At 43.2% G+C, this 23813-nt stretch overlaps 1 protein-coding gene and 1 long non-coding RNA gene across 4 annotated transcripts in view; one reads left to right on the top strand and one right to left on the bottom strand.

Moving 5' to 3' along the window:
* The window catches only part of XPO1 (exportin 1), a 38997-nt gene extending 34658 nt beyond the window's left edge, over positions 1-4339 (bottom strand). Inside the window, exons 1-3 of one of the 3 annotated variants that reach the window (XM_066995355.1) lie at positions 4191-4339; positions 3681-3704; positions 120-251 (exon numbers count right to left, since the gene is read on the bottom strand). In XM_066995355.1, coding sequence (XP_066851456.1) covers positions 120-245 — 126 coding nt within the window. In that variant the 5' untranslated portion in view covers positions 246-251; positions 3681-3704; positions 4191-4339. Of the gene's footprint in view, positions 1-119; positions 252-2889; positions 3066-3680; positions 3752-4190 lie in introns of those variants that run through there. The other 2 variants (XM_066995354.1, XM_013182181.3) reach the window with 2 other exon arrangements.
* Positions 4340-4493: 154 nt separating this feature from the next.
* On the top strand, positions 4494-12104 carry LOC136790590 (uncharacterized). Its single transcript, XR_010830842.1, has 2 exons — positions 4494-5519; positions 7526-12104. It is a non-coding gene; the product is annotated as an uncharacterized lncRNA (long non-coding RNA).
* The last annotated feature ends 11709 nt before the right edge of the window (positions 12105-23813 follow it).

Here is a 23813-nt window from a genome sequence, read left to right as displayed (position 1 = left end):
CAATAGCAGAGTAAATCTGTTAATATTACTGATTTTTATTCAAATAAATTAATTTTGCTCAACACTTTAGCTATAAGGTCAAACACAGTCCATACACATAGGTTCAAAGTCCACATTACCTGTGCGCCTTCTCCATGGTACAAGCAGTTCACCACATTGTCCAAAAGATTGATATCCAGTTTCTGGTTAAAATCCAGCAGCTGACGAGCTGCATGGTCTGCTAACATTGTCATAATTGCTGGCATAGATTACTGAAAAATAAAGAATTTTTTGATCAATTCATAAGAACTTACTAGGTGCAGTTGTAAAGTAGTTGCTTCAATTTAAACATCTCCTTTGATTGAGATGAACTACATTAGTAGTACCAGGCTGCACTAAATACACAGAACTCCCACCGTTGTTAAACACAAGGACAAACCCATACTTAAAATTCACATATTACTGCCCCAACCAAATTCTCTGGGTGTTCAGCAGGCACAACCCATAACAGCAGTTTGACTAATCAATGGGCCACATTATCAAGCAAGCTGAGCAACTTCTTTCCAAGCAGGCAGCAGCCCCTACAGTTCCCTGAATATTTGTAAACCAGTAAGTTTGCTGGTAGAAATACCCAGTAACAACCATTCCATGATTCTGTAACACGACCCAAACCCGTACTAGTAATCTCAGTAGAATTTTAAGCTTTCAAGGCCAACATGCACATCTGGCTCTGAAAGCTTTTTAAACAACCAGTTACGGAAGTGAAACAATCTACAAACTTGGTAAGAAGTTAGCCACAGAGGTCATTTTTCATACACTTGAATAAAGAGCTCACATTATCTACATACAAGCAAGACATTGCCATTGAAATTAAGACAGTTGCCTGTTTGAAAGCATTTCAAGATGAAGTAAGGTGACAGTTAATTCAGCATACCACCTTAGAGAACTTCACACTGGAATGGAAAAGCCTGCTGGAGGTTTCAGGTCCCATAACACACCAACTCCTTGCCTTAGAACTAGCAGCCTCAACATTTTGCAAATGAAATTAGGTGGAGCACGTGCAACCACGCACATTAAGATGCTTACGAACCAGAAACTGGTACAAGATGAAGGTACCCCCAAACAACAAGACAAGCCAAAACCCAAGGAAGTGCGGATCAGAAGCTACACTCCACTCCTTTTAAACCAGACCCCTGTTGGGAATAGCTGAAGTTTATTCCCCTCTTCACACAGCAACTGTAACACATTCCTACCCTCTTATCTACAGTTCTCTGAGGTTCCCCCTCCTTTTCAGAGCCTTCCATAAAAATACAAATTTCACACTGAACCACTCATTTGAGAAATACTCCAAAGTTTGGAAAACTGTAAGGTCATTCAAAAAGTCATTCAAGAAGTTACAGTAGCACTATCAGCGTATTCAAAGAGATACAATCAATCTCTTCTGGAAACAAACTGCATTCACATGGAAAACAACAGAAATCAACCTACCCAGCCCACCCCTTCTTTAGGGCAACCGAAAAGTTCTGCTCTGACTGAATAGCTTCATGGGGAAATAAGAATTCATTTCATCCCTTACATATTTAAGTCTTATGCTTAAAAGTGAAGAGCAAGACAAACCTGTGACTCAACCCATGCAATTGCTAATTAAGTGAAAGTCCTACAGTAACATGCAGACAGGGAAAATCTTTTGTTTAGAATGTACATTTGCAAGTAGTATCAAGCAGTTTTGTCTGCTTCTATTTAGAATTATATTAACTGAAAAAAAAAACTTTTAGTAATTTTTTGGATAAATAACTCGTGCAATTAGTATTATTGCACTAATGTAATCATTTTGAGGGGTCCATGGCATCATCCAGTCAGGCTTTTTACAGCATCTCCCTGGAAAAATACGAGGAAATAAACATCAAATAGAAACCAAAATTAATTAAACCCTGCATCTGTCCTCCACCCAACTCTGAAAATTTTGGGAATCACTAAGTATGGAAGCGAGGAACAAAACGGCAGGGAAAGCCAATTTCCTTCTTCTAACTTAAAAGGACACTTCAAGACTTCACCTGGCAGAGGGGCAGCAAGCAGCACTCGAAGGAGGAAATCTAGCCAATTAATACGCTCTGCAGCGTAGAGAGCAATCGCTCCCACCAGACACGCGCGTACTCGCAGGCACGCCCCTCTCCTTTTGCATCTGCACTCCATGGCTGAAGCGGGAGCTGAGAAAGCAGCCCTCAGACCATGAGGAATGTTTTAAATCTGTGATTCCTTGGGTAGGGCCACTCATTTTAGATTTGAGCCCCCTTCAGTGGTTTATACGCAGCCCTAAGAAGACAAACGAGCAGCCACGTGACAAGCAGAAGTTATTAACCACATGGAGGCAAAAAGGAAATGTTTTGAATAGGGCTCTTTGCCACTCCCAGCATTATCTTCAAAATGACCTGCCTGCTTGCAAACTGAAATACAGAAATGGCGGCTTTGTGGTCAATACCAACGGCAACCAACCTGATCTCCTGCTCCCAGCACTGTACCCACACAAAGCTCACAGCCTTTGGCATACCATGCTCCTACACTTTCCCCGTCATGCCTGAATGCGAGCAGTTTTAAACCTCACCTCTAACCACCACCACCACCACCAATTCTTCAACACTAGCAATAAGTGGGGTAACAGAAACAAAGTTAAAAAAAACTAAACTACAGCACAGCAAGAACATGACATCTACCGAAGGTCAAACGAACTGCATTTGCAGAGAACTGTTTACATAGTTATCCCAACTCTCCATGACCCTGGACCCTCAGTTTAAAACAACAATTAGCTGCTTAAGACACACCCGATTCATTTAAGCATGCTGAGCTCAGGAACGAAACCGCTCAGGAACGAAACCATTGATTCGTAGTAGTGAGACTGAGCCCGAGGCATACCTCCACTGCAGGTACCTAGAGCTTCGGGGGGCAGCCATTAGGACACCCTGGGTGAGCCGCTCTGCCCCACGCACGCCATCCCAGCACCGGAGGGGAGGGAGGCACCCTCCTTCAACCATTTCCTTGCATCTTTCGGACGTTCCTCCAGCCCCACGCTGGTCAGCAGAGCATCTGGCACGGCGGGGATGGCAAAGCACCCATCCCTTCCCTCCCTGCCCCACGGAGCACGCGGGGGGGGATCGACCTCCCGCGGTGCCCAGGCTGTGCCCAGGCCCTGCCGCCCTCCTCCTGCGGGGCCGCCTGGCCCCGGGCTCGCTCCGGTGGGGGCCCGGGGCCGGGTGGCTGGCGGCGGGGCCCCTCCTTCCCTCCCTGCCTGTCTCCCCTCCCTCCCTCCCTCTCTCCCTGCCTGCCTCCGCTCCAGCCCTGCGCTCTATACAGGGCCCCCACGTGACGCGGGCGGACGTTTCAATACTGCTGCACAGACACACAAAAATATTTCTGGAAACTTCCACTCCTAATAATTTACAGATTAGGGCCCGGCTCTCCCCCCCGCACGGACCCAACCCCGGCCCGATCGCCCCCCTCGTAACGAGGCCAAGCCCCCCCCCCGGTCCCCCCCAGCCCCCCCAGCTCCCCAAGCCCACCACCGCGGCCCCGCTCCCGGCCTGGGGCCCCCCGTGCTCGCCGCCCCGGGCCCCAATACCCCCCTCACACCCCCCCCGGTTTGGCCCCCAGCCCTCGGGGGCTCCTCACGGCCCTCCCTCCGCCCCCGGCCCGCTCCGCGCCCTCACCTCCGTGATCCTCGCAGCCTCCTCCTTCGGAAAGTAAGGGGGGAGGGAGGGGGGGAAGGTGAGCCAAGTTTCTAACCACACGCCGAGGGAAAAAAAAAAAAAAAAAAGAAATAATAATGACGATAAAAAAAAAAAAAAAACGATCCCCGAAGTGAATTAAAAAATCAAGGGGAAGGTGCGCGGCCGCCTCTCCGCTCGGTCCCCGGGGCCGTGAGGGGCCGTGAGGGCGCCCCGCCGCCGCCGAGCCCCCCTGGGCCGCTTCTACCTTCCGCGGGGCCCCGCCGGCTCTGGCTCCGGCTCCCTGCCCCGCCGCCGGCTGCCCCGGGCCCCGCAGTGCCGGCGGTGCTAGCGACCGGGGGCTGCCGCTGGTCCCGCTGCCGCCGCCCTCCCCTCAGCCCGGCGGGCGCTCAGGGCAGCCCCATCCCCGCCGCCCGCCCCCCGGCTCGCAGCGAACTTCGCCCCCCGGCGGCTCCCCCCCGCGGGCTCCCCCTGTGAGCAGGTCGCACGCACGGCGGCCGAGGCGGCGGCGGCGGCGGCAGGGACTGAGCGCGGCGCGGCTCCCCCTCCTAGTGCCACAGGCGCGGAACCGGCTCAAACCGGTTCAGACCGGGAGATTCCATCTCGGTTGAGTTTGCGGCCCATGGCGCCGCGGAGCGTTTGGAAACCTCGGGCCTCCGCCCAGCGGCCGCTCCCATTGGTCCCCCGACGGGCCGCCGCGCCAGCGGCCTCCGCGCTCATTGGTCGGCACGGCTGTCCGTCCGGCGCTGAGCCGCGGAGGGGCGGGGGGAGCGAGCGGGAGGGGGGGAAGGAGAGGGGGGCGAGCCGCTGCACGCTGAGTGGCCGAGCCGAGCTGTCGCTCAACGCCGGGCCCGCCTCCAGTTCACAAACGGCGGGCGCAGGTACCGGCACGTAGTGATTGGTCGGCGGCTCAGTGTGACGTGCGCGGCGCGTGGGGTTCTTGGCGGCCGGCCGTTCGGCGGTGGGTTCGCGCCTCGGGAGGTGCGGGTGGAGGGGGTCGGCTCCTGTGAGGGGAGAGAGGGGAGCCCCTGTGAGGGGAGCTGCATCTGAGGTGAGATCCTGTGAGGGAGCTCCTGTGAGGTGAGAGAGGGAGTTAAGAGAGTCTTAGTAGATAGGATGCTGACTAACGAACACCTAGGTTGTTGCATTGAACTAGTAGGTGTTGCTTAACGTCTTTTGCTTGCTACTGTGCAAATTAACTGAAACACGAAGTCTTGGGGCCCCTCACAAAGGATGGTTCCTGATAAAAACGTGGAACCTGTCTCAAGAACCGGCTGAGACCAACCCTGTGGTTTGGACAAGAGCCAAGGAGCAGCTGAGTCTGCACAAAGGCAGGAGGTGATGAAGAAGAGTCATCAGCCTTCATCCCCACGGCCCCCGGTGACCACCACTGGGAGACACTGCACAAACGCGGATGGGTGGAGCTTATGGAAATGACTTCTTGAAACTAATTTTAATGCGAAGCGGGGATTGGTTATGCATACGTATAGGCGTATTGGGAAACTTCATGCATGCGTAACTCTTTACTGCATATAACCGAGGCGAGTTGCTACGTTGGGGTGCGCACAACTTTGGTGGGACTACCCCCCTGTGCTGTCCAGCGCTGAATAAACATACCTACTTTACATCTCACTGATTCTGGAGTCCGTTTTCCGCATGTCAGTTTGGTGAGCCAGCCAGGAGGTTCTTTGCTTGACCGTGGGATCGACTGTGGAGCGGACACCCCTGGGTTCCCCCTGAGCATTTTCCTTGGAGGAGCCTCTGCAGCCAGCTGCTCGCCATGGGAGCAGAGAACGACCTCCTGAAGGCATGGATAAAACGGTATGTGTTATAAGAAGGGCCTGTAAGTCGTATGCGTGGCCAAGGCAGCTGGTAAATCGCGCAGAGATGTCTGGCATGCAGTATAGTCCTCGTATGGAAGGAGGGCTTAGAGAAAGAGCTTAGAGGTAAACTGAGGCGGTGTTGCTCGGCATGCAGTATTGGACAAAGGTGTACTAAAGCAGATAAAATTCATCAGGCACCAGAACAAGATCTAATGGATTTGTTTAAGCCTCCCCCTCGACCACAGGAACAGGGTGTAGACTCGGATGGAACATCCGCTCCCCTGGACAGTCCTGTATCTTCCCGTGCTAGGAAGAAATCTGTCCCCGTAGTCTTACAAACACCTCTCCGAGAGGCGATAGAGCCTAATGGTGGGATGATGCTGATCAAAGTACCTTTTTTCACCACTGATTTAGGGGAATGGCAAAGGGTTGCGAAGGATTACAGGAGTGATCCGATAAGTGTAACCAAACATTTCCAGTTCATTGTAAAACAGCATAACCCTGACTGGAAGGACATACAGTTATTATTAATGAGTACATGACCGAGACAGAGAAGCAACTGATTTTCAAAACAGCAGGGAATTTGGCTGAAAACCATTATAGGATTACAGGAGGGGACGTTAAGGAATACTTTGCTTTCCAAGACCCAAAGTGGGATGTTAATAGATCTGTGTATATGGAAAAATTGAAGGAATATCAGGAGTGGATTTCAAAGGGAATGGAGAAGGCCATCCCCAAAAACATAAACTGGTCAGCTTTATATGCGGTTAAACAGAGTCCTTCTAAGTCCCTGTCCGAATTTCTGGATTGACAGAGGGATGTAATATGCTGTAGCACACCACTGGATCCTGGGTCAGAGGTAGGAATACAACAATTAACCTCCCTGTTTTTGGGTCAGTCCACAGGGGACATCAGGCGCAAGCTCCAGAAGTTGCGTCCTACAGAAAGTAGAAATCTGGAAGTGTTGCTGGCTGAAGCATGGAGAGTATTTAGTAATAGAGAGGAAGGATATAGACAAGGGCAAATGAGACTGGTGGCGGTTGTCAGGGAAGAGAAGGAAAGGAGGCCTAGATGAGAACAGTCCCAATTAGGCAAGGATCAATGTGCTCTGTGTAAGAAGTTTGGTCACTGGAAAAAGGAATGTCCAAGAAACGAAGAAAGGGGATGAAGCTACCAGACGGAGAGAATAGTAGCCCATGAGAAGGAAGACTGAGGGGGACCTCAGGAATCTACCCTAGCAGATCCACTGGTTATAATGAAGCTAGGGAAGAAACAACAAGAAATAGAATTTTTGGTTGACACAGGGGCAACATATTCAGTTTTGATTCGGGCCTTGATGCCCCTGGGAAATTACTATATCATGGTGAAAGGGGCAACTGGCCAAAGTGAAAAGGCATATTTCTGTGAGCCTCTAAAATACAAATTGGGAAAACAATGGGGGCACCCACAAATTTCTGTATATGCCCATCTCCCCAAAAGCCCTTCCGGGGAGAGATTTGTTGAGACAACTGGGTGCAAAGATTACCTCTGAAAAAGGGGAAATTACTCTGAAGGTAAAAGATCAGCAGTACATTCAAATTTTGAGTCTATCCCTAACTAGCCTTCCCACCGAAGGAAAAATCAGCAAAGAGATTCTAGACCAAGTATATCCTGGGGTATGGGCCACTGATGTACCCAGAAAGGCAAAGAATGCTCCACCTCTTGAGGTTAAATTCAAGGAAGGTCAACAACCGGTAAGAGTTAAACAATACCCTCTAAAGAAGGAAGATAGGGAAGGAATTCGGCCAGTAATAGGAAAATTTTTACAATTTGGATTATTGAAAGAATGTGAGTCTGATTTCAACACCCCCATATTACCTGTTTGTAAACTTGATGGGTCGTATCAGGTGGTCCAGGACCTATGAGCTGTAAATAAGATCACTGAAGACCTTCACACAGTAGTAGCGAATATGTATACCTTGTTAACTGTATTGACACCTGAACTAACCTGGTTTACTGTTTTAGACCTGAAGGATGCCTTTTTTTGCCTCTCTCTGCATGAAGCCAGCCACAAAACATTTGCATTTGAATGGGAAAATCCTGAAAGTGGACGTAAGACTCAGCTCACTTGGACGGTGTTGCCACAAGGATTTAAGAACAGCCCTACCATATTTGGTAATCAACTCGCAAAAGACCTGGAATCTTGAGAAGCCCCATCTGAGGAAGGGAAGCTATTGCAATATGTGGGTGATATCCTGATTGCTACCAAGATGGAGGGTGGCTGTATGGCTGGACGGTGAGTCTGCTAAATTTCTTGGGACTCCAAGGCTACCGAGTATCCCGGAAGAAGGCTCAGGTAATACTGCGTAAGGTGATTTATTTGGGCTATGAAATTAGTGCTGGACAAAGAACTTTGGGACAGGCCTGTAAAGAGGCAATATGGCAAACTCAGAGACCCCAGACAGTAAAGGAGTTATGGACTTTCTTGGGAATGACTGGGTGGTGTCGACTGTAGATCTGTAGCTATGGACTGCTTGTTAAACCACTATATGCACTAACAACCACTGATCAGAAACACCTTAAATGGGACAAGGAGACCACGCAAGCCTTTGAGTCTGAAGAAGGCTTTGGTGTCGGCCCTGGTCTTAGGGCTTCCCAATGTAAGCCATTTTTTCTTTTCTCCCATGAGAAGCAGGGGATTGCTTTGGGAATATTAGCACAAGATCCGGGCCCATATAGATGAGCAGTTGCCTACTTTTCCAAGCAACTTGATGCAACTGTAAAGGGTTGGCCTGGATGCTTATGAGCAGTCACAGCAGTAATATTGAACATACAAGAAGCCTGAAAATTTACCCTGGGTCAGAAAATGACTGTCCTAGTGTCCCACACAGTATCCACAGTACTAGAAGCAAAAGGTGGACATAGGCTATCTCCTCAAAGATTCCTGAGATATCAGGCTATACTGGTAGAACAGGATGATGTGGAGATTGTAGTCACTAACATTGTCAACCCAGCTTCTTTCCTCAGTGGAAACACAGGAGAACCACTGCATCATGACTGCTTGGAGACTATTGAAGCAACATATGCAAGCCGTCTGGACCTGAGAGACAGTCCTATGGAAGATGGGGAGAACTGGTTTACGGATGGAAGCAGCTATGTTCTGAGTGGTAAGGAGGCATGCAGGATATGCCATCACCACCAGCCAAGAACTAATGGAGTCAAAGCCTCTGCCCATGAATACTTCTGCACAGAAGGCGGAAATAATTGCTCTGACTCGTGCCTTGGAATTTGCCCAAGGCAAAACTGTGAACATCTATACAGACTCAAAGTATGCCTTCAGGGTCGTACGTGCACAAGGAGCAATCTGGAAGGAAAGAGGATTATTAAACTCTCAGGGCAAAAACATAAAGCATGCAGAAGAGGTCCTGAAACTGTTAGAGGCAGTCCAACTCCCTGAGAAAGTGGCGATTATGCACATTAAGGCACACCAGTGAGTGAGCTCAGAATTGGAAAGAGGAAGTGAGCTGGCAGACAGAGAGGCAAAACAAGTAGCTAAAACTGAGGTAAATACAGAAGGGGCTTTGATCCCTGATGGACGAATTTCCCTAGAAGGTACGCCAGAATACACTAAAGAGGGTCAGAAACTCATCTCAGATTTAGAAGGGTCATATAACGAAGAAGGGTGGACTCTCACCCCACAAGGAAAGCTAATTATTCTTTCCTGCCTAATATGGCATTTGGTAGAGAATAATATAGGAAGAGGCACTGGGGAGCAGAGGCCCTGTATAAACATCTAATCAGAGAAATTGTGGCCAGAAATCTATACACTACAGTGAGACAGGTAACTCAGCAATGCGATCTTTGCCTCCAGACTAATCCCAAGAATACCCCCAAGCCAGAAATGGTCCAAATTGGAAAAGGTAATGGGCCCAGACAACAATGGTAGATTGATTTCACAGAACTCCCAAGAAAAGGGGGGTATCAATATTTATTGGTATTAACTGACACCTTTTCAGGATGGCCAGAAGCATTCCCAACCAGAACAGCCAAGGCTCAGGAGGTAACTAAAATATTACTACAAGAGATAATACCATGTTTTGGGATTACAGCAGCTATATCCTCTGACAGAGGACCACACTTTATCTCAAAAATGGTACAATAAATTAGCCGCCATTTGGGTATAGACTGGCAACTTCATACCCCATATCGCCCTCAGTCGAGTGGCCAAGTAGAAAAAATGAACCACTTAGTCAAACAGCAAATTGTGAAATTGGAACAAGAAGCAAATTTGGCCTGGCCTCCAGTCTTTTCCTTTAGCTCTTTTACATATATGAACTAGACCAAGGGCGAAGGAGAGACTAAACCACTTTGAAATCTTGTACGGACAACCCTACGGAATACAGAGAGGAATATCCATGCAAGCTGGGGATGAAATTATGACCTTCTTTATGGTGGCATTAGGTAAACAGCTCAACAAAATTGGAAAGCACGTCAATGGGACTTGGGGTAGAGGGCTGGATGGACCAGTGCACAATATACAACCTGGAGATTATGTGTATGTGAAGTCTCTTGCTGAAAAGACTTTGGAACCACAGTGGGAAGGACCATTCCAGGTACTCCATACCTCTTTCACAGAATCAAGGAGCAGACCACCAGAGTAAAAAAGACACCCAAGACCCCGTGGAAGGTTACTCAGGTGCAACCAGGAAAGTTACATTTTTCACGGTCTTAATGGTATCATTGACAAAGGAAACTGAACAGTGGGAGCACAATACCTATGTGAAACTCACCCAGGCAGTGGAGTGATAGTTTCAACCTTTCTGACTGTTGGGCGTGCACGCTGCTGCCTAAAGGCAACCTAGAATTCCCAGTACGGGGTATACCCAGTATGGATTGGACATTGACCTTTGCGCACCCAAGAAATGGAACATGTCCATTTGGCAATGATGCTCATAAACATCTAGAGGAAAGATTTGAACTACTCCCATGTGAGAATGTTAATATATACACCAGATGTTTAAATGATAGTTCCCCATGTGCAGGTACACGTCCACTTAGCCATTTAGCCCAGGAACCCGACAACTGCAGTATGGCAGAATATGTAGGAGCTTTTAATCTTACTAAAATTAGAGGTTATGGTGCAAAAGTCACAATATGTGCCGATAAAAAAGATAATATGAACTCAGGCCTCAATCCTCTCACGCAAACCTGCAAGTTACAAATAGGATTCTATTGGTTATGTGGAGATGGGAATGCTAGAAAAAGCTTGCCCTCAAATTGGAAGGGTCATTGTATAGGGGACTGCTTCAGTCCTCGAGGGGGTATATTCACTGGACCACCTCCAGGAATAGTCCAAACTTGATGGAGACGAACACGTACCACTCTGGATAACCCTCTCATGATGAGGCCTACGGGATTTCATGGTTTTGTAAGGTGGTTAATTCCGTCCCTGGGTGTAAGTGAATTAGAAAAAGCTATTGTAAATATCTCAGCCACGTTGGAAATTATTGAAAATGCCACAGCTGATGCTCTTTCGGCATTGCAGGAAGAAATTTCTTCCTTACACAAAGTAGTGCTTCAGAATAGGATGGGATTAGATATGCTTTTAGCCAAAGAGGGAGGATTATGTACAGTCATAAACCAAACTTGCTATGCATATGTAAACAAACGAAAACAGATTGAGACCGACCTGGAGAAGATTTGGGAAAAGAATAAAATTTTGCATGCAGTAGCCCAGGATGATACATCCTGGGGATTTACAGACTTGGTAGAAAATTGAATTCCTGGTTGCCAAACCTAACATGGCTGAAGCAGTTGTTTATCACAATAATCGTGGTCATAGTTTTGTCCATGGTTCTTTGCATGGTGATCCGATGTACCTTACGGTGTTTTTAAGAGTACAGGAGATTCTACAGTGAATGGAAAAAGAACCAACTAAGACAGAAACTTGAGTCTAACAAATATCTTGAAAGGATATTAGATAGGGAAACACTGTGTTAAGATTAGAGGTAGTAAAAGAATTTACTAACTTTTTAGAAAAGGGGGTACTGAGAGAGAGAGTTAGGAGAATCTTAGTAGATAGTATGCTGATTAACGAATACCTAGATTGTTGTATTGAATTAGTAGGTGTTGCTTAATGTCTTTGCTAACTATTGTGCAAATTAACTGAAACACGAAGTCTTGGGGCCCCTCACAAAGGATGGTTCCTGACAAAAACAGGGAACCTGTCTCAAGAACCGGCTGAGACCAACCCTGTGGTTTGGACAAGAGCCAAGGAGCAGCTGAGTCTGCACAAAGGCAGGAGGTGATGAAGAAGAGTCATCAGCCTTCATCCCTACAACCCCCCCCCCCCGTGACTACCACTGGGAGACACTGCACAAACGTGGATGGGAAGAGCTTATGGAAATGACTTCTTGAAACTAATTTTAATGCGAAGTGGGGATTGGTTATGCATACGTATAGGCGTATTGGGAAACTTCATGCATGCGTAACTCTTTACTGCATATAACCAAGGCAAGTTGCTACGTTGGGGTGCGCATGAGTTTGGTGGGACTGCCCCCTGTGCTGCCCAGCGCTCAGTAAACATATATGCTTTACAATCTCACTGATTGTGGAGTCTGTTTTCCGCATGTCAGAGGGAGCCCCTCCGAGGGAGGTGGGCCCAGGCTGGCGGCAGGGGACAGGCTGGGCTCTGAGGGCATAGGGTGCTGCCTCAGGCACCCCCTGGCTGGCCCCTATCCTGCCGTAAGGCCTCTGGAGGATGAAGGGGGTTTCATCCCCACCATCAGGCCATGTATCTGGGGGTGTCCGGCTCTCTGCGGCATCTCTGCGCCCCACAGCCTGCTTTGGGCACGGCTGCCTGGTGCAGAGGAGAGAGAAGGCTTTAACTGAACAAGGAGCACTCTTCTGCCACATGTGGGGAATGAATGGGGTGATCTTAGGGCACAGACTGGGTTCTCAGGGGTAATGCAGGTTCAGCAGCTGTGGTTGCGCATCTTGCTGTTACCAAAAGGAGTGCAGGAATGAACTTAGCACCTTTAGTATCAAAAAACAGCCTCGTGTGAGTTCTGTTGTACAAACAAATGTGCTGTATTACAACGTGCATTCAGTGAAAGTACTTGGTATCTGCATTCATGTTTCAAAACCTTATCTGGAGGGTTCTAGAGTTCTTACAAAAAGGTCTAATTTCTGGGGGGAGGATAATTGTGAAATATTTATCCTAGGAAAAAGCATTGCAGTTCTTACCACCTAGTCTAAAGTAAAGCTTTCCTTTTGATGATAGTCCTGGGACACCAATATACTGTCAGTGGAACTGTTTATAGATGTACTTTCAGTTTGTAGGATACCATATTCTCTTGGTAGAAACTAAAGGAAACTTCCTACATAGCACTCTGAGATGTTATTCACCAGAGCTATGGCCAGTTGGAAGGCAGGGAAAGTTTATGCTTAAGTTCATTTGCACAGGTTTTTTAAAGTGATTTGTACTTTCTTCTGTGTGTTCAGCTTGAGACTTCACAAGGAAGTCTATCCTCTTAGAAATGCTGAATTTTGCTCACAAAAAGTCTTCTAAAGTCATCCTCATTTTTTTTTTCCTGAACTGAAAAACTAATCTTGCAGTTGTCTTGAGAAACTGTGCTGGTACCTTTTGCTTTTGCTCTTTTTTTTCTGTGCTTATTTTTTTCTCCAAAGTGGAACCACAGTAGAGATTTGGGAGTACTAGTTTGTTTTTTTTTTTGGAAAGGTGTATGTTTTCTTTAGCAGTCTTGGAGACTAACTGCCCCAGAGTATTAAATGGGGTATATAGGTGTTAATTTTTGCTACTAGTGTTGTTTGCTAAACTACACTCTTACATAATAGATTATTGCAACCTGTAAAATAAAATGGCACTCATAGAAGTTAATAAATTAACTCAATGAAAATAAGCCCTTTGATTCCTCACTGAGTTATTAAAATAGGAGTTACAAAATTGAATTGGAAAATGGAGAGACATAGAAGGGTCTGTGTCCTTTTGTCAACATGTATGTGTTCTGTATCAGTTATGGTTTCAAGTGGTCTGCCCTAATAGCCTGAGCTCCTAGCATGTGAAATATAAGCCTCTCAATTACTGTTTGTTTTTTGTCTACAGGCTCTAAGAGGCTTGTGGTTGAACCTGCTACGATAAGTTCTCCATGGCTTTATAAAAAATAAAAATAATAAAAAAATAGCAGAATGGAAAGGAGTATAGAAAGAAATGCTTGGCCATAGCATGCTGAGGCTAATAACAGAGAAGGTGGCTTCCTGTGGGACCACTTGTCCACAAAATGTCTGTCTTGTAGAGTAATTCGTGCAGACATAAAATGAAGAATTCAGTAACACTAAATTCATTACTTCAAGTTACATAAATCTTTAATTTTTTCCTACTTTATTATTCTAAAACTGTTGTCATTGGCAAAAACATTTCAATATTTGTTAAGTGAATGGATAATTACAGCACTAGCTTAATAAACTTTTTCTGATTTTTTTTCTATGTGAATGCTGAAGTTTTATCAGAGAACACCGGTGACTTAAAAAAATCTCTACAATTTACTTAACTTTCCTTGAATTATAGATGACAGCATATATAACGTTTTGAGCGCTTGCTGCCAGTATGTTAAAGTTTGCCTTCAAATAAAGCTTCATGCTTCTTTAAAAATCAATTAACTTCTAGAAAGGAGTTTAAGGAGCTGGTAGGTTTATGTGGGAGCTAACCCTTTCAACTAAGGGTCTGTTAATAGGTTTATATATATTCATGCTGGGAGCTTATTCTGTTATGTTAAATGAACTAATCTACTAGCTCTGCAATGCCATGTGAGATTATGAAATTGTGAAGTATGTGGAATAGTTCAGAACTGAATTTAAGAATTATACCTTCTCAGTAGGTTATTTGTTCCCCAGTGCACTCGTTTCTTTAGCTGAGGCAGCTTTTGAGATCACAGTCCAAAAAAGGAAGGCATTTCACATGATTAATACTCAATATTGAGCAATGATGTATTATGTTTCCAATTTGAACAGGCACTTCCTCACTGGTAGAGAATCACCAAAGAGAAAGCTTGTCAAAACCAAGTCATTAAAACAATGCTTAGCCTAGCAACACCAAGCTCATCTTAATACAGGAAAACTACCTTCAGTATAGTTGCCTTCCCTAATAGTAATAATGTAGGACATAGGGCAAGATCATGCAGAAAATCTCAAATGATGTAAATAAAGATCACTGCTAAATTACTGGTGGTGTGAAGTACGTATCTTAGCAGAAAGGAGCTCGACAGTTATGGACTGTGCTGTTGCTGATAAATTACAAAAAGGAACTTTATGCTGCTTTTTCTGAAGTCTTCTTGTTAGCTTTCCACCTTTACATATTGTATGTGTTCAGCCATGAAACTGGTGGGCTGTGTGCAAGAACTGTTTTTTCCTATCACTTTAACCCATTCCTTCTGTGAAATTTGACACTAAGGTTGTTCCTGTAGTGATTCCCAAAAGATTTCTAGCAGTAAGAAAATTGTAATTACAACTACTTTATATTCTAGTCATAACTATGATTCTCAGCTGCCCTATGGGTTCCAAAAGTGCTGTGGGGGTTCTTATTCCTTGGTCTTCATTTTGTGGATTTGTGTTGTGTTTTTATATATAATTCTGGGAAGACCAGGTAAACAACACTGTTATCCAAATATGTGTTTTTCAGGCAGAAGCTGAGGAGATGCAAGACCATACGTTCCCAGATTAGGTCCTGTGTGATATATTTCTGAAGAAATTGCCATGCCATCAGGATAGTCACAGGTCAGATGGAGGGGCAGGAGGAGGTGTGACTGAAAGTTGTGTATTAACTCGCCTTAATTCAAGAAGGTGTTTGTGGAAGCTTTGTTACCCACAGATAGATGTTGTTTCTGTAGTCAAGTTCATAAATTCTGAATTACTCTGCCCTTCATAAATGGAACTCTGAGGCTTTCTTACAAATAATAGTTGTCTTAAAGCAATTACAGCAGAGAGCTTAATTTTTACTGCATATGATTCATAAATCATATCTTTTTTATGAGGGGAGGGGAGTTTTTGAAGTGTTTAAGAACTTGAATAGTTGGAATATGGACGCTCACATTTTTAATCACACATAAAAGTAATTGCATCCTGTGACATCTGTCATGATGTTAGCAAGTAATGCTTTATATCGCCTTGTTTACCTTAGTGTCGTGGCTTGACTTGTCTAGTAATAAATAAATCTGTAGTTTTGGCAGTGTGACTTATGAATGAGGATAGCATTGCTACTGGTTGGATTGAATTTGTAAGCAATTCAAACACAGAATGGATAGATGTAGCAAGTTGCTGATGGGTTAAAAACAGGGTTGTAATTCTAGCACTTAGAATAAACAGTATGTCTATGTATGTTTTGATGTTCTAGCTAGCCCTGGTGTTCAAAACAAACTGATGTCAGAGCCCAGGAAGTCAGATATTTTGTTAACTCTTTTGGCTTGTGCAGAAGGTTCCCTTTTCTGTTTTCTTTTGTTTGTATTTTTATGCAGGAGAAGAGTTCAAATCCTTGAGATTTGTTTGTTAAACTGAATGTTCACTATTTCTCTTTAAATTAGCTATTTCAGATGGAAGGTTAAATGCAGCTTTTCACGCTTGCATCTGTAACATCACAGAATGAAATATGTTCTTTAAAAATCATAACAGTAAACCAGGCCTTAGTTTGGCAAGTTTGTAAGCTATATCCTGTGCTTGAGCAGGGAGGTAGTTCCTAGCTATCCTGTAGTAGGAAGCAGTTATCACTGGCTTATTTCAAATAACTCAAACTTTTTGGTGGAAACGGCCCTCGTATCTTAATGCAAGCTGTGGCTGTTACTAACAAACTGTAGTATGAGAAGACAGAATACTTGTCTCCTCTCTTCTGTAAGAAGCTTGGTAAAGGGTGGTTCAGAAACTGAGTGCAGTCATACAAAAAACAGGTCTTTTAGCAGGATAAATGTATCTTGATCTCGACTTCTTTCTAATACACATACCATTGCTCGTTATTGTAAGCTTATGCCTGGTGTTTTGTTGCCACTGTTCCCTGTCTGTTGTCTCCTTTATTATATGTTCAGTCTGGAATTTAGGCCTTGCTGAAATCAACAGGAAAACTTGGTCAGGTTTCAGGTCAGCAATGTGCCCTGGTAGTGATAAAAGCTAACTGTATTGGGCTGTATCAACAGGAGTGTAGCCAGTAGATGAAGTGAAGTGATTATTCCTTTCAGCTTGGCTCTTGTTAGGCTGCATCTGGAGCACAATGCCTGGTTTTTGGTCCTTCAGTACAAGAAACGTTGAAAACGCCATGGGAGCTCTTCAGAGGCCAGGCAATAAGAAGGGGGAGAGGTTGAGGGAGCTGGACTGCTTCTTTCTGGGAAAGATATGGCTGAGGGGACACCTGTAGGAAGCCCCCCAGTGCCCAGAATAATTTTACAGGAAAGGGCGAGCCAAGTTCTTTGAGATGCATGGCTGAAGAACAAGAGGCAACAAGCATAAATGCAAGTGGGAGGTTCCTACTGGAGATGGGGGAACTACACTGCACTGTAAAAATAAGCATAACAAAGCTGCGAGCTGCTTGGTCTGAATTCAGCATGTGTTGTGGCTTGAGCAGGAGGTTGGATGCTTGAGCAGAGATGTCCTAAGGTCCCTTCCAGTCTGAGTGATTTGAGAGAACTTTAAGTTCTGTGTTGGTGTATATAACTTTCACTAATATTTTTGTATGTGAAAATGTTGCTTATTTCTGGTCTTTGAACATAGTTTAACTCCTGATATGGTCGGATGATTTTCTTCAATTCACAACACTAATTTTGATTTTAATAAATGCTGTCAGAAATCTTTTGTGGCCTCTGAAAGAAATAGATGTTGAAGTGATTAGTTATGTTGTACCCCACTAGCACGTATTATATGATGGAACCTCATTGGAGGAGTGTTTACAGGTTTAATATATTTATCTTTCCCAAAGAATCAAATCTCTGCTACTTGATCTTGAACCTGGGTGCTGTGAGTTGATTTTTCACGTGTTTGTGAATGTATGCCACTATCACTGATACTAACCCCTGGGCAGAGGAAGAAATGTATAATACAGTGAGAGTGAAGTTGGGAAGTGGGAGTATTTAGTTTTAGTTTTCCTTTGCCAAAGGAAAACTGAAGTGAATGTAAATTAGTCCTGTGTAATACCTAACACCCATGTCTTTAGAGACTTTGAAGGATCTACTTTCCTACCTTTTATGAGGAGATCTCAACTTTCCATGAAAACCAGCTACAAACATGGTGTAGGTAGGAATGGTGTAGGCAGAATTAAGTGAATAGTTTAGTCTATTTGTTCTTCACAAAGGCCCCACAATTTGTGGCAGCAAGAATATTTTGAATGTTTTCCTAATCCCTGCATATGCTGTTCATGGGTGAAGGGATGGGCCACTGTTCTGATTTTGTCACGAAATAAAGATGATGTGGATTAGCAAGAAGTGCTTACTAGCTTTCACCTTCAAGCTGGAAAGCTATGTAGCACTCTTCCTTCCTGTTATCTCAAATGCAAGTGTTTTTGTTTGTTTGTTTGTTTGTTTGTTTTTACTTCTGATAGTTTTGGGGTTTCTGAACACTCTTCCCATAAATTTTCTCTATCAGTTCAGTAGTTTGTCATAAGCAGTTTTAGCAGAAGAGCTTCTTGAACAATGCTTACTTTTGGTCTCTCGAGGTTTGTCAGAAGCAGGACTATTTTCTAATGTAGTACACTAGCATTAGGTGGTGTGTACCACAGAAAGGTGAGGTTCTAAAAGCAGATAATGTCGTGCAAGTCGGAGAAAAACCATCACCCTGTAAAGAGGTCATGACACTAACTCGATGTAGGATTAATAAGCAGAGCAGGGAGGGGAGAAAGAGGCAGCTAAGGGAAGTAAGGGAAAGGAAAAGCAAAGGCAGGTGTTGTGTAATGGTGAAATGAAGGGAATGAGGCATTCAGAGGAAATTGCCAGCTATAAATTTCCAGGGATGTCTGGGGAATGCACAACAAGCAATCTGTTAATGTCACCAGTGTCACTATAAACAGCTTCAGCCTCTACCTCATTCTTCAGTAAAGGTCCTTTCCCAAACCTATTCAGAAGCTGGGGGGGTAGGATTTCTGCCGAGTTCTTGCCTGACAACTCAATGTCCTTTGTGAAGACTTTCTTCTGAAAGCAGGGAAAGATGTTGGGTGGCCTCGTAGTTCACACTTTCTCATGCAGCTGTCAGCTTAGTTTTATGATTTTCTGTTGGAATGGGACCAGAAAATATGATGGGCTAATTATTGAATGTAGAGAACTTGGTCTGGCCTTACAAGCTTACTTCATCATTCTAGAAATGGCAGAACTAATCCCCACCTAAGCATTCCTCTTCTCATTGAGCATCTGCTGTTGTTTTAATTGTTCTATTTTTTTTTTCTTTTGGTAGAGATTCTAATGTATGTAGCTTATTCTTCAATTACTTTTGGCTCTTTACCTTCCCAGTCCAAATTTGGCCAAACTAGTTTTGCACTTTAATTTATTCTTGTATGGAAGAAAACAATTCATCTGTCTTGATGAACATCTTGATGTGTGGAAAACGGACTCCACAATCAGTAAGATGTAAAGTAGGTATGTTTATTCAGCGCTGGGCAGCATGGGGGGGCAGTCCCACCAAAGTTGTGCGCACCCCAACATGGCAACTTGCCTTGGTTATATGCAGTAAAGAGTTAAGTGTGCATGAAGTTTCCCAATGCGCCTATACGTATGCATAACCTATCCCCACTTCGTATTAAAATTAGTTTCAAGAAGTCATTTCCATAAGCTCCTCCCATCCACGTTTGTGCAGTGTCTCCCAGTGGTGGTCGCCAGGGGTCGTAGGGATGAAGGCTGATGACTCTTCTTCATCACCACTAGTTGACTTCCTGCCTTTGTGCAGACTCAGCTGCTCCTTGGCTCTTGTCCAAACCACAGGGTCGGCCTCAGCCGGTTCTTGAGACAGGTTCCCTGTTTTTATCAGGAACCATCCTTTGTGAGGGGCCCCAAGACTTCTTGTTTCAGTTAATTTGCACAGTAGTAAGCAAAGACATTAAGCAACACCTACTAGTTCAATACAACAACCTAGGTATTCGTTAATCAGCATCCTATCTACTAAGATTCTCTTAACTCCCTCTCTCAATCCCAGATCAATGATTTCAGAGGGGTTGTAAAAAGAGTATTAACAGCGTTTACAGATAAGATTAAGTTAGAATGTTTTATAAGCTGTAGTAAGAAATAACAAAATCCAAAAACCTTGGAAACAGGGAATTGAACATAACTGAGTAGAGAGGAAAAATACAAACTGATATGTCCTTGAAAAAAAGTGAGAAGTTCAATACAAGGGAAAACTTGGAAGACAGTAATAGCTAAGGGAGCAAATGGGGAGCAGATTAGATGTCTTTGTTCAGTGACTGGGTGACGAAAACGACAATATAACTATGCCATATCTGTGGGGATTGTTTTGAACAGTAGCAAGGGAATGGCCTTCTTAATATAATTTTGATGAGACCACTCATGGAATGTTGTAGGTAGGCTTGAGTATATCTTTATTGGTATGTTGCAAACAGATGGACACGATTTCAGAAAATATATGTTAATTACTTCTTTCTTAGGAAGAAAAGAACAGAGGAATGAAATCAGTAACACGGCTGAGAGAAAAACAGGTGGGAACATACCAATAAACACTATTGATGAAGGTTTTAAGATAAGCATGTAATTTAAATAACTGTAAATAAGGGTTAGTCATTAAACTAAAAAACATTACATTTTTTCACAGTATGTACAGACTCATGAAAAATAGGTTTTGAGATAGAGCCAAATAACACTGGGAAGTATATTACAAGGGAGAAATTCTGCCTCTGCAATCTTTTCAAGCTGTAATGTTTGCGGTGTTTTTGCTGATAATGGAATTCCTTTTCAAGCTACACCTTGCTTGCCATGTTCATGTGAATAGCGTTGATGCCCAAAGGTAGGAAGACAAAGGGAAAGAAAAAGAAACTTGTCCCCCTCAACAGCTTGGCTATCCTTCTGTTAGGACTTTCCTAGCTTTTACATTGGACAGCCTGTGAAATTAAAATGTGTCCCAAGTGACGAACACAGGACTTTAATGCCAAAACATGTATCTTTAGCTTGTTCATTGTGGAAATCAATCAACTAATTACATATCTGGGGGGGGGGGGGGGGGGTAAGGAAGGAGTAGAAAATAGATCACTTCTTAGGGTTTTCTTGGAGATAGGATATTTTAAAAAAATAGGAAACTACAACTTTCTATTTTAAGGCATTAAGTCGGTGCTGAAATAAACTATAATATTCTTCTCAAATTTTTTGAAGACAAAGGTGCAGCTTCCTTAATCTATCAGCTGTAAATGATTAATGTGTGATTAATGTGTAAGTAATTCTGATCCAATTCAGTAAAATGTTATATTTTTTCAGGTTTTCATATGGAACTCTTTGATTTAGAGACTTTCTTGTGTGCTTTACTGTATTTTCACTGATCTCTCTTTTTCAGACTATAATAAATTAATATTCAGCCTTTGGCAATCTATACTTTTAAAATACTTTCTTCTTTCATACCTGTGACTAAACTTAGTCTTTGATCCTGTTCCTCTGTGACTTCCCTTTTCTCCTCTAAAGTGAAAAGTTAGACTAAAATTAGGAGTATTCCTGTCCATAGAAAACTTTCGCTTGTGAGAATCCTCCGGACAGGTTTAGTGGAAGAAAACATTCCTGCAAGCTCTAAGCATCTATGAACAATTAAGTGATTTATTATGTAGGGAGGATAGAACCAGAAACTTGTCATCCCAGAATAAAAAGGAAAGAGTAAAATCATCCAACCTCAAAGCAAAAGGGAGCATTGTGGGTCTGAGACTTGACAATTTCCTGATCTACATGAGTAGTAAGTAGAGGGTTTCAGTGGCCCAGTCAGTACACAATTACGTGGTAGACAAGACTCCTCTACTGTCCGTGGTAATATCTAAACACTAGATACATATCTACAAGAAGGAAAAGATGCAAACTTTCAGAAGCTTTGGAAATCAAAAGCTCGTCATTAGCTTTGGATTATCTGTGGGCAAGACAAGTTCCTCTTCAAAGAACGAATTAGCAAGAAGCAGATGCTGTGTGAACCTTGTGCTGTGCATGGTTAACAATGCTGTAACAAGACACAATCCTTTTGTGACAGAGGTTACCAGGCTTCTAAGGGTGATGTCAATGGCACCTTCAATGTCAAAACGTTATTTTGCTGCTCCCTGTAAGAAGACATTTTGTCAAAATAACTGCAATCACTTCCCAATGTGATGTGTGTGAAGAAGGTGCTAGGAGGTACCAACGGCGAATTTGTACATGGTTATGACAGTCCTCTTACAACTTCATCTTGCCTTATGGTACTGTGGGAAAGATGGCTGCGTAAGTTTTCTTACCAGGGAATTAGATTTCAATAATTTGGGAAATGCAGGTCTTAAGATATGTCTGCACAGAGAAAATTGGTAATTAGAAGCATGTGTTCTCCTGTAAGTGTTCCAGTGAACTGTCTGGATCAGGATGAAAGCCTAGATTAACACAGTGTGACAATGTTGTACAGATGCAAACCGGGTGTGCCTTTAACCATTTCAACTAGGCTTGTAATGAGGTTAAAAACTTGTGTACTCATAGGATCTTTAGTATGATTCTTTTTTACTCTACCTATTAAGTAAAATACATACTAGCAGTAGTGTGATTTTTAACTAGGTGTCACCTAACAGCAGTTAGCCTTAAACCTAGAGCTCTGATGTTCCAGATCCTAGATGGAAAAGGATTTGGGATTCTGAATCTTAGTTTCAAGTTTCATGTCAGAATGCAACTTAAATAAATAAATAAATAAATAAATAAAGGTTTGTAGGCCAATGTACATGAAATACATGTACCCTTTTTACCTGTTAATTTTTTCCATTCTTGCTTTGTTTAAAATTGTTAACCTAAAGGTTAGAGGAAATAGGGAGGTAGAAAATCATTTCACATATTGATTCAGCCAAACAAGTTTGTGGTTATAGCAGAATACTGAAGAACTTAACTGTTTTTTGTTTTCTTGTAAGTGGGTTTTATGAGTTTGATAAAATACTCCATAAAGTCTATGGTTAAAAAACAGAGATGCTACCTGCTCTTGCAGCAGATGTGCATCCCAGTTTAATAATTTCCCTCATGAAAATAACCAGCTTGTAATGTTAATATTTTTAAATATGTTAGATCCTTAAACCTAAAGTGGAGAAGGGCATCTTGGCCATGATATTCAATAGATCACTCAAGTATGATCAATAATCTATCAGCAGGAATCTGTTCTATTTAACATTTACCACTAAGGAGTTTTTTTATCCTTTCCAACTGTGAAATAATACAGAGAAGTAGTCCAGAAGGTTGAATTGTGGAGGAGGTCAACATAGCACCAGAAATAATCTATAATAAAGATACTTAGCAGAAAACGCACCTTAAGCAACCTTATTTTTGTTACAAAAATTTAAAATGTCATGTAAGCCTGCCTGTCCCTCCTGTCTAGTTCAGAGGCACAACGATGAGCACTCCTTCATTAAGTAGTGTAGCATCACGTCTCTGTATACAAAATCAATTTCTTTACAAATATTTATCACACCTGATTTAACAGAGTGGTATGAGATACATACTGCCCATAGGAGTAGAGAATGAGAAAATTCCCAAGCATAAGTATTTGTTCCATTCTAATTGAGAGTGACTAGGATAACATAAAGCTCTAACAAGTCTCTATCAGCTAGCTGAAGTGGTGTCTACAAGTTTTTAGTGTTTGGGTGATCCTTTCAGCATCTTTTGGAATAGTTGTTCAAGGCCAAACCCTATTTTTACTTGCTTCCTTTTGCACAGGAAGAAGTATAGGAAAAGGAAATCTCCTTATATATATATTGGTGGTTGGCATGCTCTAAAATATAGCTTTAGCTTTTCTAGACTGAGAAATCAACTTTGAAACAAACCAACAGTAGAGGAATTTATGATTTTTTTTTCAAAAGCCACACATTGTCCTATCTTATTCAGAGCAGGATTTTTCTAACAACCAAATTCTATGAGAGTCTGTTTTTCAAAGTTATGTAATAAAAATAATTGTCAAAACTATTATGATAGTCTAGACTACACACAAAAAGAGAACTCAAGGGAAATCATGGAGATTTTCCCATGGAAATAGAGAATGAAAAGACCAAAATGTTTCATCTATTGTAAATAAGTATTATCTATAACCTTTCAGAATAGTTTAGTTGCTTCTTGAAAGAAAATGGGTAGTGTAAATTGTT

This window comes from Anser cygnoides, chromosome 3 (genome assembly GCF_040182565.1).
Source record: "Anser cygnoides isolate HZ-2024a breed goose chromosome 3, Taihu_goose_T2T_genome, whole genome shotgun sequence".
Classification (NCBI taxonomy): Eukaryota; Metazoa; Chordata; class Aves; order Anseriformes; family Anatidae; genus Anser; species Anser cygnoides.
The sequence above is the reverse complement of the archived record's forward strand: the minus strand, read 5'-3'. Positions and strand labels throughout refer to the sequence as shown.